At 53.9% G+C, this 20,459-nt stretch overlaps 1 protein-coding gene across 4 annotated transcripts in view; it reads right to left on the bottom strand.

Annotated features, from left to right (window-relative positions):
- Positions 1–2,750: 2,750 nt before the first annotated feature.
- CRY2 (cryptochrome circadian regulator 2) overlaps positions 2,751–20,459 on the bottom strand; it is a 32,760-nt gene continuing 15,051 nt past the window's right edge. The window contains exons 6-12 of one of the 4 annotated variants that reach the window (XM_087423070.1): positions 16,390–16,530; positions 14,995–15,306; positions 14,628–14,779; positions 14,302–14,504; positions 13,889–13,981; positions 12,488–12,628; positions 2,751–5,059 (exon numbers count right to left, since the gene is read on the bottom strand). In XM_087423070.1, coding sequence (XP_087279196.1) covers positions 12,489–12,628; positions 13,889–13,981; positions 14,302–14,504; positions 14,628–14,779; positions 14,995–15,306; positions 16,390–16,530 — 1,041 coding nt within the window. In that variant the 3' untranslated portion in view covers positions 2,751–5,059; position 12,488. The other 3 variants (XM_014792512.2, XM_087423071.1, XM_087423072.1) reach the window with 3 other exon arrangements.

Genomic DNA, 20,459 nt, shown 5'->3' on the forward strand with positions numbered 1-20,459 from the left:
CGCCTCCGCGCGCCCCGGGGCCCCGCCGTCTCTGCGCCCCGCCCCCGGCCCGCCCCCGGCCCGCGGGCCCCGCCCCGCCGGCGCTCTCCGAGGTGCTGAAGCCGCGGCTCCCGGGCTTGGCCCCACCCCGCCCTCAGTCCCACACTTCTCCTCTTCCTCGTTTCCCCCTCCCGCAAAGCACTCCCCTCGGCCCCTCAGGGTGGGCCTAGAGCTTGGGTATCAGGTAACTACTGGCGGGATCCGGGTCCCCAGGGCCCTAGTTGGCCCCCCGCAGCAGACAAAGGTGGCAGACAGGAAAGGAGGGTCATGGAGGAAGCCGAGAGGGTGTCAGGCCAGGTCCTAGAGCAGACAGGTTTGGAGTCAGGTGGTGTGAAGTCACAGCCTGGCTCCCCAAGTGCATAGGTGGTGTGGCCTTGCATTAATGACTTAATAGTCCTGAGGTTGGTTTTCTCATCCGTGAAATGGGGACAATAATGGTCCCTCTCACAGTTGTGAGAATGAAACGTAAAATGTGTTGTCATCGGAGGCTGGGACACCCCACTTCCCTCTGGGATCCAGGTCTCACTCCATCTTGTCCCCTTACCTCGATGGGACCCTTCCAAGGACTCTCCCTAGAGGGTCTCCTCTCTAAAGACTGAGCCAAGCCCCCCTTCAGCCTCAAACAGCTACTAATGGTGAACTGAGCCCCTCTTGGCTTGTCTCTCAGCTTCTCCCTCAGGTAGGGACTTTCCCAGAATACTCCTTCTTCTCACTTAGCACCTCAGTTGCATTTCCTGAAGAGCACCCCTCTTTTGCAACCACAGACACCCCATAGCTGGCTTCTTACATTCTAAGACTTGGGACCTTTCCTCCTGCCCCCACAGTTGACTTCTTGGGATTCTTTGTGTGTGTGTGTGTGTGTGAGGAAGATCAGCCCTGAGCTAACATCCATGCTAATCCTCTTTTTACTGAGAAGACCGGCTCTGAGCTAACATCTATTGCCAATCCTCTTCCTCTTTTTCCCCAAAGCCCCAGTAGATAGTTGTATGTCATAGCTGCACATCCCTCTAGTTGCTGTACGTGGCACACCACCTCAGCATGGCCGGAGAAGCGGTGCGTCGGTGCGCACCCGGGATCCGGCCTCCGAACCCAGGCCGCCAGCAGCAGAGCGCGCGCACTTAACCGCTAAGCCACAGGGCTGGCCCCAGACTTCTTGGGATTCTTTTGGTGGTTTTTCTGTTTCCTCCAGCACCTCTGCCTGTGCTAGGTGTGGGCCATGGTTTCCTCTTGATCTTCTCTCCCCTCAGAGGGTTCAGCTTGTGAGTTTTTCAGAGTGTGGACTGCTAGACATTCAGGCTGTTGGCCAAGGCCAGGGCCCCAGCTTTGGTGGCTCCTAGAGTCTCTGGCCAAACCTCACTGGCTTCTCTGGCCACCTGACAGAACCGCAGAGGCCCTGTCCTTCACCTCTCTCTCTGAAGAAGGGGCAGAGTAAACAGTTTCACAGCTTGTAGAATCCTATTTGCAAATCTCGACTGCCAACTGGTCACGCCAGCCCCCTTTTCTTTCAATGTAGCACCCAGAGAGCAGCTGCAGGCACCTGTCCTGCAGTAAACAGGCCCCCAGCTCCAGCCCTGAGAACAGCCCAGTACCTAGAGCCAAAGGCCTTGGCCGCCTCTCTTCTTTCTGCCCCTGGGCCCAGACGGGTGGCCATTTTATCTTTCCTGCTGTCTTGGCTCAGGCTCCCTTCACTAGGCCCAAACAGTAGCCATCTGCTGCTATGGTGCCTGGCTTTTCCTCCCAGGAAAGCAGTTTTGTCACAGTGGCTAATCACTGTTCCTTAGAATGTGTGCTTGTCTCAACTAGGGAGCATCCTCAGGAGCTCAGGAGTGTGTATGTAGGACAACTCTATCTTCCAGAACCTTTTGCTCAAGAACAAAGGTGTCTTAGCTCCCACAGCCAAGCCAAAATCACATTAGAGAGAAGCCAGGAGAAGGGAGAGGGAAGGTTAGGCCCAGGTCTTGGTGGGAAGGGGGCCAGCAGAAGCTTCAAAGCAGGGTGAAAAAGGAGATGAGTCCCAGGCTCGAGTTCCTCTTCCCTTTCTCACTCTGTGCAGGGCAGCCTGTGATATTCTTGGGTCTTGCCTGAGCCCCTTCCCAGAGGAAGCTGGGGTGTGGGCTAACAAAGCTCTCACTCCCAGTGGTCCAAGGCTAGAAACCCCTACAGGAAAGCCCATGCACACTGCACACAGAGGGGCCACTCTCTGGCCAGATGGCATGAGAGAAAGCCAGCATCCAGGACCTGGGCTTGGCTATGGGCAGGTCTCGACCACCTACCACAGCCAGAGGGCTTGTACTCCCTCCACTCACACACACACAGCTGCAGCTTACCTGGCTGAGCTGAGGCAAGGATGGATTGAGGGCCTGGAGAGCCCTGCCACTGATCCCCAGCCTGGGGGGTCTAAGTGGGCAGAGAGGCCGGGTCAGTACAGGACAGCCATCAGGAACCCCACCCTGGGCCAGGGTGCTGTGTACCACTTTGGCTGATGGACCCCCACTCTGACCAAGCTCTGGAGCTGCCTCTGGTCTGCTGCAGTTGCTCATGTAGGAGCCTCCCATTTCATCTCCCCCCTTCCCCCTCCTCGCCACCTCCAAGGAAGGGTGAGAGGCTCCTGGGTCCAGCAGAACCCAGGTGTCCTAGCCTAAGGCTTACTGTGGCTCAGCCTTACTGACTCCCAGTCCCCAGCCCTCCCACAAGACTGACGACAGCACAGCTTTGCTCAGACAGGGTGAGACATTTATGAAACAAGTGACTATTCACAAACAAACTGTGGGAGAAACACACCTTCCCAGCAATAGAAAATCTCTGTATAAAGTGCATTTTGCCTGCGACCATCTCTTCCCCATGCTGGCCCTTGGGTCGGGATCTGGGGCAATGCTTTGTGGCAGCCCTTAGGGATACCTGGGCCAGGAGAGGGGAGGCACCAAGCCATTGTGGAGGTCCAGGCCACTGGATGTACTCTCTCCTCACACGGCCCCTCCCAGCTCTGGGAGCAGATTTTTCCATTCCACCGGGAATGGACCAGCGTGCCAGGGGTGGTGCACAAGTAGGGGGAGGTGGTCCTGCCAACTTGTACCTTAGGGAAGAGAGCCATCATCGGATAGGCAGGAAAAGGGAATCATCCTGATATTTGAAGGTAGTTAATAAATACTGACTCTGGCCCTAAGCTCTCTGCCCTTCTGTTTCTCAGACCAGCCCTTCCAGGCTCGCTCTACTCTTCTGGCAACAGCCCCCGATTCTCTTTCCTCCTGCCTGGAGCTAAGGGAACAGGGCAGCCCCCAACCCAAGGCTGCAAATACACATCATCACCCGTGCCCTGCTCCCCCGACACGATCACGGGACGTTCCTAGTGAGGGTGACATACATACAACAGTTGGACTCTAAAGGCAGCTCTCTGGCTGAGAAAACCTGAGGACATCTCAGGAAGAAGCCTGTCAGTGTGCTGGACAGATGCAGGAGACAGGGGCATGACCCCAGGTTCTGGTCCGAGGACAGAGGACAGTGAGGGACAGGGCTGGGGCCCAGGGAGTTAACAGCTGTGAGGCTAGGAAAGGCCACAGGGGAGGTAGAGAAGAGAAGGCCCAGAGGCCAGCTTAATGTTACACGTGAGGACAAAATCCAAAGAGGAATTAGCCTCTCAGCTAGGTGCGCACCTGTACGTACACACACACACACACACACACACACGCACACACACATGCATGCGCACACACACACACTTGTGGCTCAAGTGCAGGCCACAGCATGGAAGGAAGACTTGCTGCAACTGACCCCACAGTCCTCTCTTCATTACACCTTTCTCAACACAGGCCTCCAACAGTGGAAGGGCTGAGGCGGGAGGCACAGGCCACTCCTGGAATGCAAAGCCTTGGCTTCTCTGGGTGAAACCTCCCACCTGCTGCTTCTGGAAGGGTTGGCGCGCTGGGTGGGATCTCTACTTGGACCTTTCCCAACTGTCCCTGGCAGTCCCCACCCGCATCCAACTGCCTGGGGACTTGGTGTCCAGCTACTGGGAGAGCTGATGTGGCAGCTTGGATGCTGACCAGTTCCAGGCAGGCCCTGGAAGCCTACAGAACAGACTAGAATGGCTTCCCTGGCTGGGAGTCAGCTGACCTCAATGGCAGCACTACGGTGCCCTGGAGTGTAGCCAGAGGAGCCAGGGGTCTTTCTACCACCAGGAACCTGGCCTCCTCCTGGAGGACGCACCGAGTCCCCACAGTCAGCTCAGAGGCTAGCCCTCAGCTTCTGGGGAAGGAACAGTGAGAGCTGGGATTCTATTTCCAAACTCAGGTTTTCAGCTCCAAAATGGTAGATGTATTTCTTGGGCTACCATCTATAGTACCGTGCATACAGCACACCGGTCAGGTGTCTGGTGTACTTCTGTATGATGGTGGAAAGTTTCAGATCTGTCTACAGCCTCGTGCTCAGTCCCAGATGCCCAAGGAAGGGTCTGGAGGACCCAGTGGCGGGGAATTTTAAAATAAGAAAGAAGCCAGGCCAGGTGGCTATGTCTGAACAGCATCAGTCCACTCCAGCCTCCAGGGTCATGAAGCAGGAACTCAGCACGACTCCGGGTGCCTCTAGAATCCCACACTCTGGACAAGAGCCAGAAATGTTGCCCTCCTGCTCCCCAGTCTGATGTGAAGAGGGAGCGAGTGCTGGGGGGCAGATGCCAGAATCCCAGCTAGAGTCCTACCGCTCTTCTATTCAGACAGGGCAGCTGGCTGGCAGCGACAGGTCTGGGCTGAAAGTCACTGCCATACCTCTAGCCTGGTGTCTGGAGGCTGAGGTGAAGCTGCTACAGGGACTCCTCCGGCCCGGGCAGTGTTCAGAGTCACAAGAGTGTAAACGGATGCATGCACACGCAAACAGGCACAGCACTCCCTCCTCTGCACACGCGCACACACGCACACAGGTTCGCTCCATCTCTGTCGTGATGGCGATCAGCTTTTCTGCAGGTTGTACTCTGCTGCCACGGCGGCTGCTCGGGCACCCAGGCTTTGCTCATGGAGCCACGGCGCTGCTGCTGAAAGAGACAAGCGAGTACAACAAGGAACGTTCAGGAGGCTACTCAGGTGCCCAGGGACACAAGCTCCTCTGGCTGCTTCTCTGGGGACACTCAGACTGGGAACTGGGAAGAGCCAGTACTGTGCACGGGCCACAGTACCCGGGGACAGGCTGGTTGCCAGGACGCCACCGGGTGCCTGCACACTGCCCCTCTGAGGTGCTGCCGCAGGACAAGCTCTCCCCCGCAGACCCTCTAGGCCTCCCCTGCCGCAGGGCCGGGGGCAGCAGAGGAGGAGGGGCAGGCCATGGGAGACTCACTTCAGGCCTTGGGTGACACTCGCTCAGATATGACAAGGGCAGTTTCCGAACCAAGGCCCAGCGGCTGCTGCCGGAGATGGAGAATGAGAAAAAAACGGCTGGAACAGAAGCCAGCCGGGACCAGTAATTTTGAAGATGAAGGCAGTGACTGAGTAGAGAATCAGCAGGTGAGCAAATTTCCACTTATAGATAAAAGAACTCTGGCACTGGTGCTGGAGGATTGAGGGGGGAGAGAGGAGACACAGGATGAGTCACTTTAAAGATTTATAACATACTGAATCTGGGGCAGAGGGAAGAAATGGCCTCACGCCTGATAACAGAGGACAGAGTGAGCCTGTCATAGTCCTGGGTCGCCTGCTGAAACAGGTCTAGTGTGTCTAAGGGGGTACAGACACGCAGGGCTCCACTAAAAGTCTGCACAGTTTAGACGTTGGGGAGGCAGATAATAAGGCTTACCAAGCGTACTGTGGGTCAGACACTGCACACCTGTGTTATGGTTGAACTGTGTCCCCTCAAGATTCTTATGTTGAAGTCCTAACCCCAGTGCCTCGGGATGTGACTGTTTTTGGAGACGGTCTTTAAAAAGGTAATTAAGTTAAAATGAGGTGATTAGGGTGGGCCCTACTCCCATATGACTGGTGTCCTTCTAAAAAGAGATTAGGACACAGACGCACACAGAGGGAAGGCCATGTGAAGAGGCAGGGAGATGTGGCCATCTGCAAGCCAAGGAGAGAGGCCTCAGAGGAAACCACCCCTGCATCACCTTGATCTTAGACTTCCAGCCTCCAGAACTGTGAGAGAATAAATTTCTAAGTCACCCAGTCTGTGGCACTTTGTTATGGCTGCTCTAGCTAACTAACACAGCTTGCGGTCCCATTACCCCTGGAGATATGGCCTCCACTTTTACAGATGAGAATACCGAAGCCAGAGAGGGTGAGCAAGCTGCCGGAGACGACAGCAGTGGGGGAGCCAAGTAGGGACACCCAGGTCTGTCTGTTTCCAAAACCTGTATTTTTACCAGTAAGTTATCTCTATGTTATATAATTGCTCATTAAGACTTTTAGAGGACACGAAAAGAAATTCAACAAGGTGGCATGAAGACTAATATCCGAGCAACATAAATGGAAGTTCAGATGTTAATAAAAAAGGAAAAATGTTCTCAAGAGTTCAAGACATTGGAGTCAGGGGTTCAAAAATCACTCTTCCGACACATGCCACGCTTTTCAGACAAATGTTAAACCTGGAGATTTTATCTGGATACATTTATCTAGAAGCTGTGTAAAACAAAGAGCAACCATAGGAGGAGGTACCCATATGGGTCAGTACCGAGTGCCTCACTCTTTAAAATGTGTATTATGTTCAACAATTTCTCCCTTTAAACTTGTACTATAATAACCTAGCCATATTTTTTCACTACAAATAAATATATTTGTTACTAAAGTGTATATGTGTTTACTGAAACATGCTGACTGTGCTACATGTTTTATACACAGGTCTCTCTCTGGCCCCTACTGTTAAGCCAAAGAGAAGATAATTCTTCTGAAACTGAAAATTTCTGGACTGGAGAGTCTGCCACAACAGGCGCTCCTGCTGACACCTCCACTTCTCTTCTCCACCTTCAGGGATGGAGGAAGATGAGAGCTTGAAGATTCCCGAGAACAAGGCTCTTATTCTGGGGTCCCTGGATGCTTAAGGGGTCCAAGCATAGGCTTAAGGGGCAGTCCACGAAGACCCTGAAGTTCTGAGCACATTTTTCTGTGTGTGACCAGGTGCAATTTTCTGGGCAGAGGATCTATCCTTCATTCGACTCTCCAAAGGGTGGTTAATCCAAAAACGGTTAAGAACCAATGCCTAAGCTTGGAAGATAAGGGGTGAGGTGCAGCCAGGCGACTATAATGGTAACAGTTCAGACGTATGTTGACTCGGGCACGATTTAGCTGAGAGCAGGCTCATGAAGGGATGGAGCAGTGTCCTAGCCTCAGACAAGCCCCAGTAACCCAAGTGCCTCTCTGACGTGTTCAAAAACACAAACACAGAAAATCAAGGTTTAGAAGACCCAGCCTGTCCTTGTCTACAAAGCTAGTCAAAGGCCTGTTCAACTAGTTCCTCAAGCTGCTTGATCAGCAGATAACTGGATGGTCCCCCTGCTCTTGTTCTCAAGCTAGGGCACAAGCCTGCAGATAAAGGGGGCAGGAGGGATCAAAGGAGGCCTTGCAGGAAAATGATGACAGCAGCACGAAAGGAAAGGGAGGAATGTGGCTCCAAGGGAAAAATCAACTCAAAACACGAAAAATCAATCTCTCGCTTGTCAACTGTCTCAACCTGTTATTAATCCAAGAAACACAGAAGCAGCTGGAACACAGAATCAGTTGGTAACTGCCCCCCTCAGTGTGCCCAATTTAGTTAGACACCTGTGCCATCACATCCCTTCCCATCCTTTAATTGCTAACAAGAAACCCTGATCTGGAAGTCCACCACTCACCCCCATCCTGGCCCTGGAGGGGCGCGTGGAGAACACGCATGCATGAGCTTCTGTCAGCAGAGGATACCTCGACAGCTCAAGGTCTGGGGGAAACTTTGTTTGGAGCCCGTAACAAGTCTCAGATGTCACTCTCTCGCTACCATGCCGGGGAAAGCGCAGCACCCAAGAGCTTGAGGGGCAGAGGGTCTGCTACAGCCCCCAAGTTAGCAGCGGGGAAGTACACCGATGTAGCCGGGCCTGGACAGGGTACAAAGCTGAGCTCTCAGCTCAGGCTAACTCCTCACGTCCACCACACCCTCACCCCTCCGTGCAGGAGGGCACAGCGCACAGCAGAGGCAGGGGACGCTACTCAGTGAGTGCCAGGGAGAGGGCGAGGCGACACCGAGTCCCCACTTTTCATTTCCAGGTCAGGTGAGGCAACTCGGGCGAGGTCTCCCAGGCAGTGGCGGCAGGACCGGGATGGGGACACTGGTCTGAGCGTAAAGCTGGGCTCTTTTTAGAACACCACACTGTCTCCGCTTCCCCTGTGTGGCATTTTACAGACTGCCCTGGGCCTTCCACGTACAGTATTTCACATAAGGAGCAATATACAACCAAACAAGTCTCATAAAAACAATGAAGAGATTCCAGAAGTCAGGTTTTCCTCAGCGAAGCCCCAGGCTAACCACACCCTGGTGAACGGTGTGGGGAGGGGAGACGGGCTCCTTGGCCATGAACCTTTCGTGTTCAATGGGGCTTCTCTCAGCAGATCGCTGTGTACCAGCAGAAGGGCGAATGGACCCCGTGAGCTGTTCCCCTGTGGTGAAATAAGTGGACCAATGAGGAAAATCTGCACAATTTGGAGCTAACGGAATCCTGAGCGGTCAGCAGCTTTGGGGATTACGGGGAAGCAGCTGGAACAAGAGCTATTTGGGGCTGGCTTGTTTTTCAGGTTAGTGAACATTGTACAATAAAACCAAATGCAGAACAGACACTGGTGTGGGTCTGAGGTAAACACGGAATCTACTGATGTCAGGGCGTGTTTTCCCACAAGGTCAGTTTAAACTGTAAATCAGTCTGCCCTGTGAGCTGCCACAGCCTGGGGCATTTGAAATAACAATCACAAAACCACAGGGCTCAGAGCTAAACGGGCCCACAAAAGGTCCAGGATGGGGCATTCAGGCTGGTAAAGAATGATTATTCTCACCTTACAGCTAAAGCATCCCAGAAAGGTTAGGTATCAGGCCCCAAGTCAGACAACTAAAACTGACAGAGGGGAGGCGGCCTCCTGCCTCTCACACAATACTATATCCACGTAGGCCACGTGGACCCAGCTCTGTGGTCCACTCAGCCCAGGGTGCTGGCTCTGACTGAAGTAACGATAACACAAAGACTCCCTGAGAAGCCTGTGCAAGATGCAACGTGATTTCATCTGTGTGATGTGTTTGACTTATTTAAAGGCTTCTCACATAGGGTGTTTCATTTCCCTTCCCTAACATGGATGCTCGATGGGTAGGGCAGCTGACAAGATGCTATTCTCACTGTTCCGCAGATGAGGACGCTGAACATCTTCAGGCCCAGGCCCTACCACCAGCACACAGTGAAACGCATGGATACTCTTCTCTCAGGGTTTCCAAAGAACACGGGCGTTCTTCCCCAGTCTGTCTCGGAGGGAAGGCTGCACCTGCCCAAGTCCTCTGACCTCCTGGCCCCCACTTCCAACCACGCAGTTAGCATGGCCTAACCGCCCAATTAGCCATGATTAAGGGCACAGTAAACCTTGAGAATCAGTCCTTAAGATCCCAATAAGTTAACAGACAATCCCCTGGACTACAAGGCAAGAGAAAGGCGATGACCTCTGCACCCTCGTCATGTCCACTTAGCATCACTGCTACAGCCTCTCGGCTGGCTCTCTCCTCCCAACCATTTCTCTGCAGGTCTCAGCCCGATGCCTGGTTAATCTTCCAAAAACGCCAGTGTGATCACTCCACTCTCCTGTTCCAAAATGCTCCCTAGCTCCCAGGGAGCACACCAAGGACTCATCTGCCTGACATTTAAGACCCTCCATGATCAGACCCAACTGTAACCTTATATTCTTCTAAAATAAATAATGATAATATGTGTAACAATAATAATAGTTACCATTTACTGGGTATTTGTGAAATGAGCCAGGCACTGGGCTAAGTGCCTTGTGTACGACGCAGACACTGTTAGCTGTCTACCAGTATCCACACTTCCCAGCTAAGAGAACCTAGATTTTATTCAGGTGGCCATGGGCCTGGCCCAGACAATGGGTCACGACTGGTCTAACCATGATTCTCAAAGTACAGTCCCGGAATAGCAGCATCATCAACTGCTGGGAACTTGTTAGAAATGCAAACTCTCAGGTCCCACCCCAGACCTACTGAATCAGAAACTCTGGGGGTGTGGCCCAGCAATCTGTGGGTTAACAAATCCTCTAGAGAATTCTGTTGTTCATTCAAGTTGTCAAGCCACTGGTCTAAACCAATCCTGACAATCCAGATCCCTACTTCCCACCTTGGGAGTGGCTTTGTGACTGACCCAGTTCTGCCTCATGAGACCAATATGAAAAGGGGGGGGAGGGATGTTCTGGGAAAGCTTTTACTTTTTTGCTAAAAAGGAAGAGAGGCGCACCCCCTGGACAACTCTTATAATATAAATCGCAACCTCCACCGTGTGCTAACTTTTACTTTCTATCTTCTTACCCAACTTTATTTTTTCTTCAAGCCACTTAGGGCCTCTTGACATATTACATATCCATTTATTTGTTTATTGTCTGTCACTTCCCACAAAGATGCACCCCAGAGGGAAGGGACTGTCCGTCTTGCTCACAACCATATCCCAATGCCTAACAGTGTCTGGCAAATTGTGAACACTTGATATGCTTATTGAGTGAATGGGGACAGCTGTCTCTGCTATTCTTTCTCTTTCCTACTGTGAGTGATGAATTGATGCCTGAAGCTATAGCAGCCACTTTGAGACCACGAAGCAAGAGAATCTGAGATAAACAGGCTCTGACATTGTTGAGCAACCAAACCAAAACCAGCAACTCCCAGCTCTGGGCCTCATTAGGTAAGAAAAATAAATCCCTGTTTGTTTTAGCCACAGTAGTCAGATTTTCTACGCCCAGGAGCCCCACACATTCCTAACTAGCAAATATTTAATCATTTAATCTTTGCAACAACAACCTAATTTATAGGAGGAAACAGAGTCTCAGAGTGGTTAAGTAATTTGACAAGATCACTTAAATTGTTAAGCTGTTTTTCTTGTCGGAAATGCCCTTCTTGCTGCCTAAATCCAATGAATCTTTCAGGCCCCACAGTGCAAACGTCTGGGTTGTAGTCCCTGGTCACCGCAGCCCACCAATAGCTATCTGTGATAAGCTTGGAGGGTCTGTATCACTTGTGTAGGAATTATAGGTTATTCATCTTCTTTTTCTAAGCAGACTGTTAACGCCTTGCAGATGGGCACCATATGACATTTTATATGTCCCATGCTCCCTTTCCTCACACACCTGCTGGCAACAATGTCATGATGAATTGCATGCCATTAGCTTCCTGAGCAACCCCAACCCAGACATTTAACTTCTCTGCTCTTTGGTCTTTTCACCTGAAATTCAGAGTATCAGCAGGGCAAGTTCCAGATTTGTAAGTCAGAATGAGCTTTGCCTATTATCACAGAGCTCAGGGATAACTAAGAAAGCAGTATCTAAGGTTGCTGGGCTCCTAGAACAAGACAGCACCAATCTGTCCATCAGCAACGTCTGCGACAAAGAGCCTAGTAGGGTACTGGGCGCAGCATCAAACAGTCCCGTCTCTCCCAGCATTCAAGCCTAGACACTCAAACCAGATGGTCCCGCCTGGCCTGGAAGTGGAGGGGCTTGGAAGAAAGAATCAGTCAGCTCCATGGAGAAAATCACCCTCCAGTCTAATGATGTAGCTATGGCACATAAAGAACAGCCTGCGATGATTCAAAGAGGACAGTAATTTACATTTTCCCAAAAAAGGCATGAAAAGCCCTTCCTGCTTTGGGGAAGGGGGAGCTAGGTTTTTTTTTTTAATGACATTCAAGGGGGCTTCCAGGAAAGATGAGCGCAGACAAGAAGTGCAGAGCTGAAGCCGCAAGAAAGGTGAGCATGGAGGAGTGGCTGGAAGAGGCACAGATGATGGGGAGCCAGGGTCCTCTGGCCCTTGGTGGGGCTGGGCTGCGTGAGCCGCTGTACGGCCCTCTGCCTGTCTTCAGACGGTGAGTGCTGCCCTCTGCTGGCCTGCCTGCAGAACACAGCCTGTCGGGCACCGGCAGAGGGGCCTCGGGCATCCTCAGACCCTGCCCAGGACCGCTTCTCCCCCAGCTTCACAGCAGGGTCTCTGTTTCCTTTTTGTTGGATTTGACTCACTTGCATATGTAGAAAGAGCCCCCCAAATTTTTTTTTCTTAGCTAGGAAAGGAGAAAAGGGCTTTACTTTTAAATTTCCTTTTAAATTTTAGATGGTCTAGAAGTCAGAATGGTAGAATTTTTGAGCTGAAATACTAAAAAATCATGCAGTTCTCACCAGGTTTTAAGCTGGTTTGCAGAGCAGTAGCTTTCCAAACCCCTGCCGCGCCCCCCTTCCTCCCTGCGGCTGAACGGGCGGCCGGCACTCACCTCAGACGTCCCTGCCCGGCAGCTCCGGGGCAGGCGGCTCTGCCACCCTGGCCCGTTTGCCGAGCTCCTCGCCAGGTGGCTCCTCCGCTGCTTCCAGCTTGCGTTTGGGGGAAGCTGGGCCACTGGGTGGGGGTCTTGGGCCTGTAGGGAAGCATGTCAAGGTGTCACACGGACTGTGTGGGTAGCCAGGAGGGCCAGCTTCTAGACCCCAAATCCCATGGGCTCCAGGCCAGAGTCCGACTGGGCCTGGGCACTCCCTCTGCCACCCTGCATCTGCCTCCTGAAGCAGGAATGAGCGGCGCCCTCACCCGTGCAGGCAGCCTGGCTGGGAAAACGAGAAAACCCCTGGAGTTCTTGCCAGTCTCCCCTTACTGATCTCATCCTGCAGCTGCAGGGAGGAGGTTAAGAAGGTGGCAGGGGGGCCGGCCCCGTGGCGGAGCGGTTAAGTGCGCGTGCTCTGCTGCTGGCGGCCCGGGTGTGGGTCCCGGGTGCGCACCGACACACCGCTTGTCAAGCCATGCTGTGGCGGCGTCCCATATAAAGTGGAGGAAGATGGGCACGATGTTAGCCCAGGGCCAGTCTTCCTCAGCAAAAAGAGGAGGATTGGCAGATGTTAGCTCAGAGCTGATCTTCCTCACAAAAAAAAAAAAAAATAAAGAAGGTGGCAGATATGTCTGCTTCTTTCTATTTCTTGCCACCATCTGGGCTGAGCTGCCATCTCCTGCCCGGACAACTGCAGTCGCCTCCTTTCTAGCCTCCCTGTACTCACGCTTGCCCACCCTGTCCCCTCCACAAGGCAGACAGAGTGTGCTTTAGCATAGATCAGATCATGCTCCGCCCTGCTGACCGCCGGTCAGTGCATTCTCAGTGCGCTGACAGGAGCCTGACCCTCCTCACCGACTGTCCTCTCCTGCACAAGGCTGCTCCCGCCACATCTCATCCTCATCTCCTTCCAGCTCCTCACTCGGGACATGCCGGCCACACTGGCTCCCCTTGGTCCCTTGAATGGGCTGAGCTCACTCCCATCGCTGCATCTTTCCTTGCTGTTCCCTTTGCCTGGAATGTTCTTCCCCAGTTCTTAGAAAGGCTGGCTCCTGCGCACTACTTGGGCCCCTGCTCAGACAGGCATTCCCTGCCCGCTCCAGTATAACCTAACCCGAAGTCACCGCCCTCCCCAGCCCCTTTCTTATGAGGTCCCTCAATCTTATTTTCCCCCAAGCGCACGTTATCTGCAACGCTCTTGCGTGGGCCCTTCGCTCTCTGTCTCCCCAGGTGGATGTAAGCTCCCTGGGAGCAAGGGCTGGTGCCGGCCTCTGTCCGCAGCCCTCAGGGACTGAAGTGCTGGTAGTTCTGCAGTGCCCTGGCGATGGGCACAGGCCAGGGAGGCCAGCTGCTACTCACCCGCGCTGCTCATGCTCCCCGCCTGGCTGGAGCTGGGCTCTGCCACTGGGTTGCTGAGGTCTTCCACACAGGAAGGGACAGAGGCCAGCAGACCTGGGGGGAGGGAGGGAGTAATCAGGATCTCACAGGACTGCAGAGGGCCGCAGGGCGGGTGAAAACAAGGCAGGGAGTGCTAGGCCGTGACACTGAGGTTCCATCTCTTCCCACCGGCCACAACGACTCAGAGAGGCCTGAGACAGCCCAGCCTGCACTGTCCTGTGCCCGGGAAGTCAAGTCCACTCAACAGCCCGGAAGACAGCGCTCGGTCTCCCTTCGCAAATATCTGGAAATCCCACCTATGCCCTCTGAGCCCAGCGGTGCTGTCCTTCCCTTCTGTGAGCTAGGGGACGGTGCTGGGGGCAGGGGCTCCTTACAGAGTCCCCGGTAGCGGGAGAACTGCTGGTAAATCTGCTTCATCCGCTCAATGTTGAGCCGGCTGGTCTCAGCATGGTTGACGATGGGCCGTGGGTAGTCCACACCAATGATGCACTTGGCTGCCTTCTGGACGGACTCTGGCGCATTCCAGGGCTCATAGATGTATCGAGAGGGAAACCCTTTCAATTTGGGTAGGTATCGCCTGAAACATACACCCCGACAAGCCATCAGCATGCTGGGAGCCTCCTTCAAAGGGCCAAGGGTCCCTCATGCCAGGAGGAGGCCACAGCGATCAGAAGCCGGAGAGCCTGCTCCGCGCCCTCACCTGACGTAGTCTCCGCTGGGGTCCGTGCGGCGGCCGAAGCCCACGGGGCAGTAGCAGTGGAAGAACTGCTGGAAAAAGGCGCTGCAGGACAGCCACATCCAGCTGCCTGCGTTCACGCTGAAATCCGCGTCCAGGAGCAGCTCGTCGAACACCTGGATGCGGGGGGCGGCAATCAGCGTCCGGGCGCCCACCTGCCGTGCCCGGTGGAGAAGGGAGCCAAAGCCCTCCCGCTGAGGGCAAGCCAAGGGGGATCTGCAGGGGATCTCTTGGACCCAGGGATCCCAGCCCAGCCCCCCGCCCAGAAGGGGGTGCCCTTGGCTGGGCCTGACGGGAGGGTACAGGCCAGCTTCCCGCCGAGTGCACTCACCCGGACCCCGCTCTCCCAGCTGACCCAGAGGTCCCCGCGGGTGAGGAAGCAGGCCACGGCATGTCGGGCCAGGTGGTGGATCCAGCCCTCCTGCCTCAGCTGGGTCATGATGGCGTCAATCCAAGGGAAGCCTGTCTTGCCCTCGGCCCACTTGGCCAGGGCCTCGGGGTTGCGGTCCCAGGGGATCTGGATGCAGATGGGGTTGCCCTCCATGCGGTCAAACCTGGGGTTGTTGGTGGCTGCTGTGTAGAAGAACTCTCGCCACAGGAGTTGCCCAAACAGGGAGAGGGGGGGCGTGCTGTTCCGCTTCACCTGGGGGGTAGCACGTAGATACACACGCTCGCCCAGCTCTCAGCATCAAGTCACTCGGGTCTCTCCCACAAAGGAATGTGGAGCTTCTTGGCTCTGAACCCCTTAGACACGTGGAGGGACTATCCCTAGAAGTGGCGCTGTGTACCCACAGACTGAACCCCCAGGCCCTGGCTCTGAGCAGTGAGAAGGGCTGCAGAGTCAGGCAGTGGAAAGGGACATCGCTATAGGACTCTGCCCTAGGAACCAAACTCCCCAAGACCGGGTCATGCTCCTTGTCCCCTAGGGTCCCTGTCTGGATCCACTTTCTAGAACCTCAAAGGGAGTTTTCCCATCAGCACGCACAAAAATGCTCAGGCGAAATCTTGATTAAATAAGTTATATGCAACAGCCTGGATCTGGGGCCATGAGGGACTTAAGAGATCAGACCTCCAAGCAGATGATTTTCCTAAAATCACAAGATTGCCCACTAAACTGGCAAAGCCACGCCATGCCACAAAATCCTGATCCTGGCAAGAACGGGAAACAACGTGAAACAACGCAGACGCAAGGAGGACCTGACGAACCTGAAGAGCTGGCTGTGCTGCCCTGTTTCCGTCTGGGGCAGGGGCATGCACACAGACTTACTTGTCCCTGTGGCACGGCCCCATATGCAGCCCCCCGAGTCATTTCCTCCTCATTGAGGGCAGCAGCCGCTCCTGGACGCCCCCTTGAAATGCTCTGGACATGGCCCCACAGAGGGCCGCTGTGCTCGTCAGCTTAGTTCTGGCTCCAGCCTCGCCCTCCCCACCTCCCACCCTGAGTGCCCCCCGCCGTGACCTCCAGCATCACACCCTGAGGTCAGCTCTTCTGCTCGGCCTGCTCTGCTCGATACCCTGGATTGTATTCTGAGTAGTGGTTCAGGTTACGCTCAGCTCTGCCCCCTCTCGGATGTAGACTCTTCCCCACCTCCCCTGGACTATCTGCACACCTCAGCCCCTCCAGGACCCACAACGCAGGGCCAGAGGGAAGGCCCCTTTGCAGGGTGAAGGCCCTGGTCCCCTTGGCTGTGACCGGGGCGGGGCGTGCGCCCTCCTGCGCCCTCACCTTTTTGTACAGGTCCCACAGGCGGTAGTAGAAGAGGCGGCAGGAGAGGCACCCAAAGCGCAGGTAGGGGCTGAGGCCCGTGGGGCTGGCCAGCAGGGAGTTGGCGTTCATTCGGGGTCTCTCGTAGTTGGCAACCCAGGCCTGCAGCGGAACGAGAGGCAAAGAAAGGAGAGGCCCGGATGTTACAGAAGGGAAAATTGAGGCACTGGGGGAGTTAAGGAATCTGCCTGAGGTCACCGAACAGAAAGCCAAGGAGCCAGGACTTGAGCACTGTGCTCACTGCACTTGCTCATGCCGGCAGAATTTTCAACAGAACCGCCGCCAGACCAAACGACGAGGCCCAAGTTCTTGTCCTGACTCTGCTATTTAATTTGTGCATGATCAAGAACAAGTCATTTGGTCCCTCAGCTACTCATCTATCAGATGAGAACCGAATTTCCCACCTCCTGGGGATTGAACAAAATGACAGAGATGAAAAAATTCCCGAAGCGTTGAACGGTCTGTGCTTATACAGAAGAAAGGAAGAAAGGCTTCTACTGTACAGAAAAAAATAGCCCTCTCTCGGGCCCCGCTCTAGTCACAGGCCCCTGAGGCCGCTGCCTCCTCGTCCTGCTCCTCCTCCCTGCTACCCAGGGACCCCTCGCCTCTGTTCAACAGCGGCCGCGCAAGGAGGGACTCCCGCCCGACTCCCGGGGAGCCAGTGTCACGCGTTTCCGGGCCACCTGTCCTATAGTGTTGTTGGCCTTGTTCTGATCATCAGTGGCCACTGGCAGTGCCATCCTCTCACAGGTCACTGTCACATGCTCTCTCATTTGATCTCAGCAATCTTAGGAGGCAGCATTTCTCACTGCCTCCTTTAGAAAGGAGGAAACAGAGCTCAAGGGCTATGTGACTTCTGGGGTTACAGCAGTGGTAAGAGACAGGGCTGGGGCACTCAGCTTCTCACGCGGACCCCAGTCTCTTTCCACTGCATCTAAGAACTGTGTTCTTGGGCCGGCCCGGTGGCTTAGTGGTTAAGTGCGCGCGCTCCGTTACTGGCGGCCCGGGTTCGGATCCCGGGTGCGCACCGACGCACCGCTTCTCCGGCCATGCTGAGGCCGCATCCCACATACAGCAACTAGAAGGATGTGCAGCTATGACATGCAGCTATCTACTGGGGCTTTGGGGGGAAAAAATAAATAAATAAAATCTTAAAAAAAAAAAAAAAAAAAGAACTGTGTTCTCTTCCTCAGCTCCTCACACCCGCTCCTTCTCTCCAGGACGACTAGTTCACACACTCCACACCTCTGCAGACCTCCTCCTCCGCACTGCCCCACCCTTCAGCAGCTGACCTTCCCTCCTCATGATAAGCACATGGAAGCCATCAGGTGGGAATCGCCTCAACTTCCAGCCACCAAATCTCCAAACTCACCTGCACCCACACCTGCACCCCTGCCCCTCCTGGGACCCTGCCGAGGCCAAGGCCTCCACCTGGCTCTGGAGCCCTCGCTGCTGCTCCTCTTGCACATTCCATCTCTCCCTCTCTACAGCTTCCACTCCAAGAACAGTGGGAAAATAAGCTCGTTTCTTGGCAAACAAAACAAAACAAAACTAAAGGACTTCTCCTAACCCTGTGGACCTCCACCCTTGGGTCCGCTCTTCTCCCTCCACAGCCAGCCTAGCTGCACTTCCCCACACCCTCCTCCCCTTTCTAGCCCACCCAGTCTGGCTTCTGCCTTCACCACTCCACAAGCTGGCTCCCAGCAGTCTCTGTGATGTCCCCCCGCCGAATCCTGCAGCCATTCTCTGTCCCTGGATTTTCGGACCTCTCAGCAGCAGCTCGCCCCACTGGCTGCTCGTCTCCACACCCTCCATTCCGTTGGCCTCTGGACTCCACACGCTCCTGGTTGCCTCCTATCTGGCTGGCTGCTCTCGGTGTTTCACCAGCTCCACCGGCCCTCCCAACCGCTTAAATGTTTGCATCCCAGGGCTCATCCCAGGTTCTCTCCTCACTGTGTTCCCGGGTGAGCTCCTCAGTCCCAGGACTCCCAATGCCATCCCTTTGCCGACGACCACCATGTCTGCAGCTCTAGTCCAGACCGCTCCACCCACTGCCTGCGGGCGATCTCTACCTGGCTGCCGTTCAGCCACCTCAAGTGTACCACGCTCTTTACCTTAAACCACTCTTCCACTGGCACTCCCCACTCAGGAGATGCACTGGCATCCACCTAGCTGCCCAAGCCAGAAGCCTGGCCATCACCTCTGACTCCCCGCTCACCAAAACCTGTCAATCCTACCGTCCCAATATGTCTCAAATCTGTCCTTTTCTTTCCATTCTCTCTTGCTACCAACCTGGTTCAGGCTAAGACCGCATTTAGACTGTGACAGCCTCCCGAGTGACCTCCCTGCATCTCTTCTTGTCCCCCTCTAATCCATTCTCCACGCGGGGAGCAGAGTGAGCGTTTAAAAATGCCTGTCCCTAGGATAACACGTGCACTGGGCTTCCTGTTGCCCTTAGGATAGAGTCCCAATCCTAAACACGGCTTACAAGCACCCCACAGTGTGGGTGGGCCCATCTTTCTGGCTTCATCTCTTGCCACTCTTCCTTAAGCACCGCTGTCTCACTAGCCTTTGCACATGCAGCTCCCCGGGCCTGGAATGCTGTCTTCCTTTCCACTCGCCTTCCCTTGGTTAATTCTGACTCTTCCTTCAAGTCTCAACCTACAGGCCACCTCCTCAGCAGGTAATCCCACAGCTATTAGGTTAAGTATCTCCAACAGACACGAGGTACATTTGCCTACTCACATCCTTGCCCGCCTTTCTTTGAAAATCTTTTTAAGTGAAACACAGACACAGAAATCACACAGACGTGTGGCTTGATGAATTATTCTAAGGCAAACACCCATGCAACCGCCAACAAAGTTCACGCATCAGAACACTGCCAGCCACCCCGGAAGCCCATCTAAGTGCCCATCCCAGTCATGGTCCCCTCTGTGCCCCACAAGTGACCACTCATCCAACTTTCATAATAACCATTTCCTTGCATTTAAAAATGTAAACATTTTTCTATTTTTGCAAAGCATAGTTGGGAGGGAGGGTTTTATCTTTTCATAGTTATTCTTTGCATTTTTAAGTGGGTTTTTTTTTCATTCAAGTGTGTACCCCTGGGCACTACAGTTTAGCCTTGGCCATTTTACAAACTTTGACATGTTATTTAAGTTTCTTTTACTCTATGCATTTGCTGTCATTTCTTTCCTTTCCCTAGTCTTTCTGTGGAAGAACACAGGCCATTTGACTTGGGCTGATGCCCATGGTCTGGACTGTGTTGAGTATGCACTCATGATGCAGTTCAATGCGTCCCTCTGTCCTACGTACTGCCCGCAAATCGGCAGCTGGCACCAGAGACTGGACTGGACTCAGGCTGATCTCTTTGGCAGGACTACAGGGGGGACATAATGCCTGACGGTCTCTCTTTATGGGGACAGCAGTCATTAACGCATAATGACTCATCATTGGGGGTTGCAAAAGGGTGGTATTCTATCACCCCTTTTTCATTTAATAATCAGGACGCTTTTATAGAGAGACCTTGCCCTCACCTACTATGGGGTAACCCAGTAGTCAAGATCACACAATTTGCCTCCCCTTTTTGGTAACAGCACTTGATTTTCTTGTGGTGACCCAGCCTTCCCTAATCTCAGTCCAAGCGGGTAAAAGTGGAGCTAAGCCCACCTTCTGACTCTGGGCTCATGAAGCAAATCTGATCAGGGAAAGCACCTCCTTCCTCAGCCATGAGACTGAGTCAGGGTCAGTCACATGGCCCAAGCCAGGCCAATGAAAACACTCCTCGGGACTCTTCCTGAAGCTTTTGGCAAAGAGGCACATGACTTCCTCTGGTGTTGCTAAGCAACTGAATATAAGTTGCTGTGACCACCTTTGCCACTGCTCAAGGAAAGCCTGACTGAGAATGAAATAATACAGAGGGAAGCAGAGCTGAGAGATGGAGAATGTATTCCTGGTAGCATTATTTGGACACCAGGATCCAGCTGTGCCTGAAGGCCACATCTTGGACTCCTGGTTGTGTGTTAAAAAAC

This window comes from Ceratotherium simum, chromosome 34, assembly GCF_057802395.1.
Source record: "Ceratotherium simum simum isolate JZ-2026a chromosome 34, ASM5780239v1, whole genome shotgun sequence".
In the NCBI taxonomy this organism is placed as follows: Eukaryota; Metazoa; Chordata; class Mammalia; order Perissodactyla; family Rhinocerotidae; genus Ceratotherium; species Ceratotherium simum.